Below are 10,643 nucleotides of genomic sequence, written 5' to 3'. Positions count from 1 at the left end.
TACTGTATTACGCGCACACACACACACACACACACACACACACACACACACACTTGAGCTTAACATCAGACACCACTCACTCCCACCCCTACCACATCACGTGTTCTCCAGAATCTCTGTTTACCAGGTCCAAGTTGAAATGGCTTTTGTTTTTTCCCATAAGCCTCAAAACACAATAAGACAAAAGTAGTACTAGACCTGCTTATTTTGACTTTACAGCATCCTTAATACCAGAAGCAGTATTTTCAAATGCAACAGTACGGTTTTCTCGGGGATATGTTCTCTTCAGCGTCATGACACAATCAAATACCACATTCTCTCAGGTTCCAGCAAACACTTTATTCTCCTCATTAATGTCTCCAAACTGTTGGAAGCCAAAGCCTAAAAGAGTCCTTCAGCAATAAATGTGAAACGTTTCACAGAAAAAGACGAAAAAAAGTTGCAAGGGGATCTCTGTGTCTGTTGACTGAATTTCTGAGCATTTTTCTTTGGTGAAATCCCCAAACTTGAATAAATTAGGCGCAGAGTCGATAGAAATAAAAGAAGTAGTCTGTGAAGAATATCCCTGCAAAAAAAGGATCTGTCGAACAGTCAGCCAAATCCTATCAGAAAAGGAGAAAAGAAAGATGAATGTAAAAATTAACTGTGAAAAGTATTTTACTTATTTATTTAGGGATCAATTTCTAATTAAAAAGAGAAGAAGAAAAAAAAAAAGCAAGCTTACTGGTGCAGCCACACGGAAATGGTATGCGCTGTCGGAGAATGGGGCGACAGGGAGGCTCCAAATGTGCTGGTATCCCTAAATAATGAATGAGAGAGATCCATTTCATAACCACACTCCACACTAAACTAGAAGGAGCACAGCCCAAGGAGGCATTTCCTTAGGACTGCAGGAGAGGTGTCTACAATAACAGCTTTAGATAGGTGTCACGACACAAAAAGGCTGAGCCAAGCCCTGTGACCAGGTTTAGCCAGCTGAGGGGGGGTTCAGTGTGTCCTTCCCTCAGCAGGGAACAGAGGCCACAGTTCTAACCATCCTTCACTGGAACAAGCTAATGTCAAGGAGTCAGAAAACATTACCTGTGTCATCTCCTGGAAGACTTCTCCTTGGTTTTGGAATCCTTTGGTTTCCCTTTTACTATTGAAGCATATATTTCCAAGGGTGAATTTGCACTGGAAGACTATCAATGGCTCTGTTGTGCTTCAAGACACAAAGGAAAGAGAGGACAATTGAAGAAGCAGTTTCCAGCTCCTATTAGATACAAAGAGGGCCCATTGGCTATGTAACTCAGAAATCCCTCTGAAGTTCACGATAGCCATTTTATTATACAAGGCTCAGGGATACTGATAGACTGCCTTACATCTCATTATTATAGAAAGCAAGCCACCTTTAGATAACTACTGAAACACCATATGATGGTTTGTAAAATCTAATGTCATGACGTAGATCGCCTCACTTCAGAACTTAATATTTCCAGAGATTTTTAAATAATCTTTGGACATATCCCCTCTCTTCACACTTGCAGCTAAATTTATACCTACCCGAAGTGTCTAAGATTTTAGATTCTGCCAACTCCTGATATAGGTAGATATTATTTGAAATAACAAGGTAACAAACATAAGTAAGGATTTGGGGGTGAGTCCCATGAGAAATTACCAGGTTTTAAAGTTATCAGAGTAGAAGCCCTGTAAGAAAGGATGGTTCCTCTCTAGAGACTGACTCATGAATCATCACTAAAAGGATGAGATCCATCCTTCTTTGGAAACAATACTTTTGCTCAAATGGGAACAATTTATAATCTCAGTTGAGTTTACAGTAATCCCCTCCCTTATCCATGGGGGAACAAGTTCTAAGACCCTCAATAGATGCCTGAAATTACAGACAGTAGTACCAAACCCTATGTATGACTTTTTTTCTTACACATATACACATATGATCAAACTTAATTTATAAATTAGGCATAGTAAGAGATTAACAACAGCAAGTAGCAATAAAATAGAACAATCATAATAATATATTGTTTAAAATTTATGAATTATTTATTTACAGAATTTTCCATTGAATAGTTTTTCACTGTGGTTGTTATGGTTTGGATGTGAGTTATCCCCCAAAAGCTCACGTATGGGACAATGCAAGAAGGCTTAGAAGTAAAATGATATGACAGCCTTAACCCAATCAGTGAATTAATCCCCTAACAGGGATAAACTGAATGGTAACTGAAGGCAGGTGGGGTGTGGTTGGAGGAGGTGAGTCTCTGAGGGTGTGCCTTTAAGGTAAATATTTTGTATCTGGCCAGTGAACTCTCTCTCTGCTTCACACTCTTCCACATCTTCCACAATGATGTTCTGCCTCTGAATGGACTGTGGACTGAGACCTCTGAAACCATGAACCTCTAATAAACTTTTCCTCCTAAAATTGTTCTTATCAGGTCTTTTAGTCACAGCAGTGAAAAAGCTGACAGTGGTTGACCAAGGGTAACTGAAATTGTAGAATGAGAAACGGTGGATAAGGCAGGACTGTTATATGTGTTATTTTAAAAATCAACCATATTTTTTAAATGGTTCATAAGCCAAAAGGCCTGATTTAATGGCTCAAGGTGATCTTTTGCCATTTCAGAAGTTATAACATATAATCTTATTTCCTTCCTTGAAAGCTAGAAATGAATAAGGAAATGCTGTTCCAGGTTATTCAAGGAATGCTAGAGAATAGTACATTTAGCTTGTAAGAATGGTACATTTAGCTTGTAAGAATAGTACATTTAGCTCTCTCTCTCTCTGTGCCTTGAAAGATGGTGGATTCTGTCATGAAACATGGGCTGCTTGAAACAAATCTTTCCAAGGTAAGCAGCTGAACTGAGCCTCTTCACGTGGGCAAAGCAGATGAAAGATGGTGTACAGTGAGACACACAGTGGGGCCCAAGTGAGACATCAGGGCCGTGGAGGATGATGGAGGGGGAATAACTGAGGTAGGAGCAGGGGCAGGGTAGGGAGGAGAGACGGACGGTAGAGAACGGGGCTGGGGGGACATGGAGGAGGAAAAAAGGAGAGACTAAAATCAAGAGACATGATTTCTTCATGACACAATTTTTGAGTGAAGTGAGCTGAAAATCAAAGTACCATAATTACTTAAAATATTAGATAAGAATAGGTTACATTAGAGTTCTGTGATTTTGAAGGGAAGGTAGATAATTAAAAGCTACCATTAATTGAGTGCTATGAGTGGTACTATGAGTCAGAAAAGGGCAATGCCCTTCCACATCTTCTCTCCCAGGGGATGCAAGAGAGGGAGGGCGGTGTTGGAAGCCCAGGCCAGCCACATACTAGCTGTGTTTTAGAGCACTTTTTTTTTTTTTAATCTCCGTACATCAAGAGTTCCCATCTATAAAACATAAACTGAAAAAATGCCATCCTGGGAGAACTGCTGTGAGGATTCTACGACCCAGGATTAATGCGTACAGTACCTGGCACACAGCCTGTGCTCAGCAAATGGCAGCTGCTCACTACCCCAGTATTAACCCTAATTCCCCCAGCAGCAATATGTGCCATGGCATAATGCAGGATTCATTTTATGGAGGAAGAAATAGTTGCTAAGAGAAAATAAGTAACTTTTCTAAGACTGTAGGATTAGTGACAGCGACACAATCTGAACCCTGGTCTGCCCAATTCCAAACTCTGGCTCCTCTTTTATTCTCTCCTGTCCTGGAGCAAAGGGGTGGTACCTGCATTAATTAGCATGCTACCAGGATCTCATCAAAATATGCAGCCCCCCATTCAGGGGTCAAGTTATTACCATTGTTCCCACCCCAATCTGAAGAGAAATCATTAGAAGTTGGCAGCTCATGAACTTGGAACTATAGCTACTTCCGCCGCACAGGGATGAGTATAGCCTTACATTCCTGGAGGGACAGGGATGTTCCCAGTTCTCATTCTGAAAACCCTCCCTCCACTTGCCACCTCTCCACCTATCACTAGTAAATGCTGACTGATGGCTTATTGATTAAATTATGAACTAAATTCAGACTTACTGTTCAAATTTGTATTTTATACCATGTACTTACTTGATTTCCAGAGAGAATTTGACATTGGTAGGTGTGTACTTATTAACAGGAATATTGTAGTTATAATTTCCAGGTCTAAATATGAAAAAATTAAAACCACAAATCAAAATATGCAAGAAAGATGTTAAAAGGCTTTCTGCCGCTCCATTTTTATATGTAAACTGTGAAATATTATATAATAAATAATAAATATAGGCAATCGAGTTTAACCTGGTATAATGTTTTGATTTTCAGAGACTTGCTTGTCAAATTTCAGAATGATCTCGTTCATATCTTAATATTAAACATACTACGATGATTAGACTTTTTTAGATCATACAAGAAAAAAAATCAAATCCCGGACCAAATATTCAAAATTAAAAACAGAAGAAATAAATTCAGTCCCCATTACAGAGACACAGATTTCAGAAGACAAATGAGGCAAAGGCCTCAGACTCAGGGAAGGAGAACTGGGAATAATAAAGACCAATTTTTAACCTTAAATCATTTCCTTTAAAACAATGAATATGTTTTTCAGCCTTATTTCTTTTTTTAACCTGATAGAACTTAGAGTTTAAGTCAATGGTCCTGAGTTATGAAAACGACCTATATGGAAATGTAGGAAAAGAAAATACGTACTTTTAGAACCTGAATCTATTACAATTATCATAGCCCTGATTACAATTTAGTAATGAGGAAATTTTAAGATAGAATTGTTTATCCATAAGTTTCTTCTCACTTGCCAAATTTAAGAGATACTTGGGGGAGTGGAGAGTTCCACTAATTCACATTATAATAAAAAATCCCAGGAAAAAAAAATGGCATATTTGTATCTAAAACAAAGTGTTCATTATGACTGGTCATCCTGTGAATTACATGGAGAAATAACTTAAGATGAATTATAACCAACTTAATTACATGAATTATATGAAGAAACAACTTAAAATCAGGTAAGTGGGGGAAAAAGTCAGTCATTTTAGATTAAACTAAGTTGTTAAAAATGTGAAAGCAAAAATATACAGAATTGAAAGAACTGGCATTTCAAAATTATATCCATTTCAATGAATATAAATATCAAATTAAAGCAACACATTGTGCACTTTGAATACAATTTTTACTTTACCTCAAAAAAAAAAAAAAGAAAGAAAGAAAGATAAGAGTGCTACTTTTGTACCAAGTTAAGAACAGTGTTCTTTCAGAGAATGAGTGTATTAAAAATAGAGAGAGGAAGAACTGTCTTGGGATGAGGAGTATTTTGTTTCACTGTGGAGCTTAGATGAATGGAATTCATTTCCTATTATGTGCCTCCCAATATCTGCATGCTTCACAGCAACCAGCTCAGTTGATAATAGACTCAACTTATAGATGAGAAATGAATATGCAAAGAGAATAGACATTTTACCCAAGTCCTAGGATTTGAGCCTGTATCGTCTAATTCTTCTTCAATATGCCCTGCTCCATTAATTAAGATCTCTGATACTTATTACATGAGTGATCTTAAACAAACTTTTTCAAGTTCTCTGAAAACTGCATAATAGGTAAAATAAGACCAAACTCTTAGGGCTTTTGTGAGAATTCAATGTGATACAAATAGATGCATCATAAACAAATCAGAAAGCAACAAACAGGTTATTCTTATAACTCAGGACCATCAACTTAGAGCCAAATTCTATCAGGCTGAAAAATAAATAAGGCTGAAAATCCACAGGATTTGTGATACCAGTTCAAAATATAGGTCTTGCCTTTAAACCCAATAGACGCCCAGTAAAACATTTACCAAATTAAGAAAACCTCACTCCCCATTCTTAAAGCCAACAACTTGCATTTGTGCTTGATGGAGGGGCTTGCATTCTATCCTAGATGTATCATCACCCCATACAGGTGATATGGCATATGGCACTGCAGATGGATGTTGCTGATAATTTTTGCAAAATCTAGATTTTTTTTCTCCTTACTAAAAAGCTAAGATAAGTCGTATGTTTTTCAGCAATTAAAATAATGACAGCCCTAGTTACTAAAATATAAAAATGTCAGCTCTCTTATAACCTGGAGCCATGATAGTCATGTCTGTCTTTGTGGTTTATAAAATTAATGAGCATCTCTGTCCCTGTGGCATGTGCCCTTAGAGAGTCAGCCACAGAGATGCTTCCTAGACATGTTGCTTTGGACTTGTCCATTAAAGCAGGAGACTGGAATCACTGGGGCTGTGGTTTATTGACATTTGCTAATACCAACCATTTTATGATTCCCTTCTCCACCATGTAACCAATGTGTTTTCCACTTAAGGAGTAATGTAAGCACACATTGGTTTCAATATGTAGCTTTAGATTTCATTCCAGTCTCAAAACTGAAGCCCTGAATAAATTCTGGAAACAACGAGAGCATCACCGGGAGGCTCACCTACCCGCACAGAAGGCTTCTACTGCAATACCGATGATCTATTATTTGCTGGATTTCCATAATCTGAATAGAAGTAATGGTCGTATCAATCCCTGAATTGAGAAGAAAAAGAAAACAAAGTAAACTCTTGTACAGGGAAAGAGGACTGTGTTCCAGCATAGTCTCCAAATTGCAGAATATAAAATAAGAGTGTCCCAGATAAATGGATTCTATTTACATTGAAATGGAAAAAGGAGGAGGAGAAGGGTCCAAGATTTGTTTGTTTGTTTTTTGGGATAGTAAATTTTAAGAAAGCCTATAAAAATACAGGCTCTAGTAAACAGCCTCCATAAGATCCAGAAGAATTTCTGGACCTTGGAAATCCTACTAAGTCCAAATTTTGAAAATGAAGATGAAACATGAAACACAATTCGATTCTGAAAACAGAAAAGAAAAAAAAACAACTAAAAATATAGTCAGAATAAAAGAGGAAAACGAGAACTTCAAATAAAATATTTAAACCCACAAAGATCAACCACAATTTTTCTGCTGGTGGGTAATCATTTTTAATGCCTCATTATTGGTCAAGCTAACATCGATTACAGAAACCTAGCTCCATGGGTATATGCAGCGGATGGGTATGTGGCAGGTGGGCTACAGCCTTTGTTCCTGTTTCCCACTCCAGTAATGCTTTTACAGCTCATGATTCTACCTGGCCCCACAAACCAAAAAGAGTGTCATTTAAATGTCAACTTACAGTCACTCTGCCAGTCAGAGCGGATGAGCTCATCTCTTACCGGGAACAAATTGCTTTTTTCTTCTAAAGAGGAAAAACATCTGTCAGTCTAGAGGGTTTGTTCAGGATGAGAATAAACCCTGTAAGTCCTAGTTTGTCTTTATAAGTTGAATGTTTTCCCACCCTCTCTCTGTTTTGAGTTGAAATGCCCATTCCTCCAATCGTATGTTCTAACCCCATTTTCCAAAATGTGACATTATTTGAAGATGGAGCCCTTAAACAGGTGATTAAGTTTAAATGAGGCTGTTAGGGTAGCCTAATCCAATCTGACAAGTGTCCTTAAGAGCAGATTAGGACAAACAGGGAGACACCAGGGCACTCATGCCCAGAGGACATAATAAGAAGGCAATCATCTGCAGGCCAGGAGCAAGGTCTCAGAAGAAACCAGACCCTCAGACATCAAGATCTTGGACTTCAAGCCTCCAGAACTATGAGAAAATAAATCAAGGGTAATTTATGCGACAGTAGCAAACTAAGACACCATCCCAAGTTGACTCTGTAGCTCACAGCTCCCTCCTTTTTAATGCCATACCACATTTTACTGCATAATTGTCGCAGATTTTATACCAAACTTTTTGGCAAAGAAAGGTACAACCACTATGTGAAGCTTAAAAAAAAAAAATTGTGCCAGTATTACTTAAAAATCATTCATTACTAAACCGACTTTGGTGCAAGATTAGGATGCACAGAATACTCATGAATATATGTTAAAACTGAATAGTCCAAATCAATGCACGTCATTTCTTTATAATTTTCTGGTCCGAAAAAAGGAAAAAAAAAGTTAACACATTATTGTTATTGATGTGTTGTATTGTTGTCGAAATATTACATTTGAGAAAATTTACTACAGTGCTGTGAAGTGTGGACTTAACAAAACTTAATCTTTGGTGTAGGAAGATTCTGCACCATTGTCTTTGGTTTGGTTTTCTGACATCATCACTTGAATAAATTGGGTCTACCATTGGTACCAACGCACAAGTCAGCTTCCGGAAATACACTGACAATTTTTAGACTGAAAAAGTAGGATGTGACATTTATGCAGTGGCGACAATTATGCGGTGAAATATGGTAGCATTTATTACTGAACCACCCATGTGGCATGTGGCCATCAATCAGTGATGTATTGGTCACTATATTCAAGTGCATTAGTCTTAAGAGTGTCTCTGTATTTTCACTTAACTTTTTCTTTCTTCTTCTTTTTTTTTTTTTTGTCCTTTTTTGACCACTTCAGAATGGGGAACCTCTATTAATACTCTAATCCTCTGAAACTCTTGGCACAAGGTCTTGCTCATATTGTATATATTATGTAAACCAATTTTCTCTGATTAATAATAAGCTAATGTTAGTTTCATTTCTTATTTAGTTTCTGATCAGTAGTGTTGATAATCAAAATCATTAAAGACAGATTATCTGGGGAAGTTTTCATGTACCTTAGTGTTACCATCTCAGGATTCTACTTTTCTGCTCAATTTTTAGGGAAGGGGCTCATTATGAACTCTGGCAATAGAACTACAGATCCACCTTGCTTCCACTGAGCTATGTTTTCAGGTTCTTGGAGACAGAGACCCCCTATAAATAAAATTTAGAGGAGCTGGGGTTGTGGCTCAGCAGAAGAGAACTCGCCTAGCACATGCGAGGCCCTGGGTTTGATCCTCAGCATCACATAAAAATAAATAAAAAAAATAAAGGCATTGTGTACAACTGAAAAAAATATATATTTTTTAAAAATTTAGAATCTGATAGGATAAAATATTTTTTTAAACAGGAATAAAACAGTGGGGCTCAGAAGAGATAATATTACAGATTACAATTATGAAAATTGTTTTTCAAAAGTTGAAAATAAATTTTAAATCCTCTAAAAACACCTCCAAATTGTTACTTCTCTGGAGCAAGACTCTTCAATTCTGAAAGGCTGGTTATTGGAAAGCTATAAATCTTTCTGGAGTCATAGGAACAGCTCTCAATTTACAAATGTCTTCCAGCAATATTCACTTTGAGCTTACCATACATTCCCAATGATTTTCATTATAAAATTGGAGATATAATTCACAATTGGCAGCTGAGACCTCCCCATAAACTAAATTAGAAACTTATACAGAAGAGAGATTTAAGATGGTGTTCAACCAAAGTATATTCTGCCATGGTAGAAGGTGGATATTGTACTCCTTATAAAACTCTGTTGATGGCAGAGTTCCAATATAGCATCTTGGATATCCTTCTTTTGTCCTGTTAAGCCAGATTTGTATTAAGAAGAAGTCGGGGGCTGGAGATTTAGCTCAGTGGGTAGAGTGTTTGCCTCACATGCATAGAGCCACGGGTTTGATTCTGGCACCACAAAAAAAAAAAAAAAAAAAAAAAAAGTCCATGAACCCACCAATCAGTAGCTGAGTCCTTTAACACAGAAGGCCATTTTCTTTTGGCCATTTGCTCTTCTCAGAGTTCTGGTCTCAAAAATAAAATGTGCACGAATTCCAGATGTCTTTTGCTTTGTGATTTTTTTTTTTTAAATCTCATCAACTCTTGCAATCTAGAGAATCCCATAGATTTTTTACCCCCCACAGGATCTTTGCTTTTTAATATCCAACTCTTCTATCTATGTAAGTCTTTATTGATTCCACGGATTAAAATAAAATCCATTGCATTCAGTTGGTTCCTCAGAGTAGAAGCTCAATATTATAAAATACTTTCCACATCCTGACTAGTCTTACCCAAACCTTTAACCAAGTGTGTGTGGTAGGGGTAAGGCCAGGGCAAGAGGGCAAAGATAAGTTTTCTGAAAGACTTCACACAGACTTCCACAATCAACTTAGAACCAAAAGAAAAATAATGCCTTAAGCTCATCATGTCATAAAAATGCTGATTTTTTCTCACTTATTTTATTTGTAATCTTGCTCCTCAGGGAGAAGTTTGATAAATGTGCTTTGGGACTCAGTAAACTGTTAGATATTACTCTGCATCCCACTGAGAGCTTTTCTAAAGTTCTTTTTTATTCCTTGAATTTCTTTTTTATTTTTGTTTCTTAATTTTTAATTGGTCTTTAATGTCTCAGAAACATCTGGTTTGGAAATAACACTTGCCTGACTTTCTCTTCTTTTGTGTTGAGGAGCCCCACAGTTATACAGTGCCATGGGCAGAGGGGAAGTAAGTACCAGCAGCAGAGCAAATATCCTTTGCTCAGACCCTCAAAATACCCTGCTTCTGGGACATTTCAATGGGCATGGGAAACTTGGAGGGGAAGAGAACACAGCAGGAGCTTTCTAGAACCATAGAGTAGGTACTTTCTGCATCTTCTAGAGTTAATCTCAGTTATGTGTACAACTTGTATCCAAATAAATGGAGGTAGGTTGGTGAATGGGAAGCAAACCAAGACATGGAGATAAGGGAATCAGATTCCAGTTCTGACCTTGCTCATTACTGGGGAATCTTTTGTC

General features: G+C 37.3%; 1 protein-coding gene across 1 annotated transcript in view; it reads right to left on the bottom strand.

Annotated features, from left to right (window-relative positions):
* Positions 1-515: 515 nt before the first annotated feature.
* Myrfl (myelin regulatory factor like) overlaps positions 516-10,643 on the bottom strand; it is a 116,430-nt gene continuing 106,302 nt past the window's right edge. The window contains exons 20-25 of the mRNA XM_076855407.1: positions 7,174-7,236; positions 6,442-6,529; positions 4,059-4,133; positions 1,081-1,201; positions 725-799; positions 516-602 (exon numbers count right to left, since the gene is read on the bottom strand). Coding sequence (XP_076711522.1) covers positions 516-602; positions 725-799; positions 1,081-1,201; positions 4,059-4,133; positions 6,442-6,529; positions 7,174-7,236 — 509 coding nt within the window. The remainder of the gene's footprint in view (positions 603-724; positions 800-1,080; positions 1,202-4,058; positions 4,134-6,441; positions 6,530-7,173; positions 7,237-10,643) is intronic.

Source organism: Callospermophilus lateralis, chromosome 4 (assembly GCF_048772815.1).
Source record: "Callospermophilus lateralis isolate mCalLat2 chromosome 4, mCalLat2.hap1, whole genome shotgun sequence".
NCBI lineage: Eukaryota > Metazoa > Chordata > Mammalia > Rodentia > Sciuridae > Callospermophilus > Callospermophilus lateralis.
The sequence above is the reverse complement of the archived record's forward strand: the minus strand, read 5'-3'. Positions and strand labels throughout refer to the sequence as shown.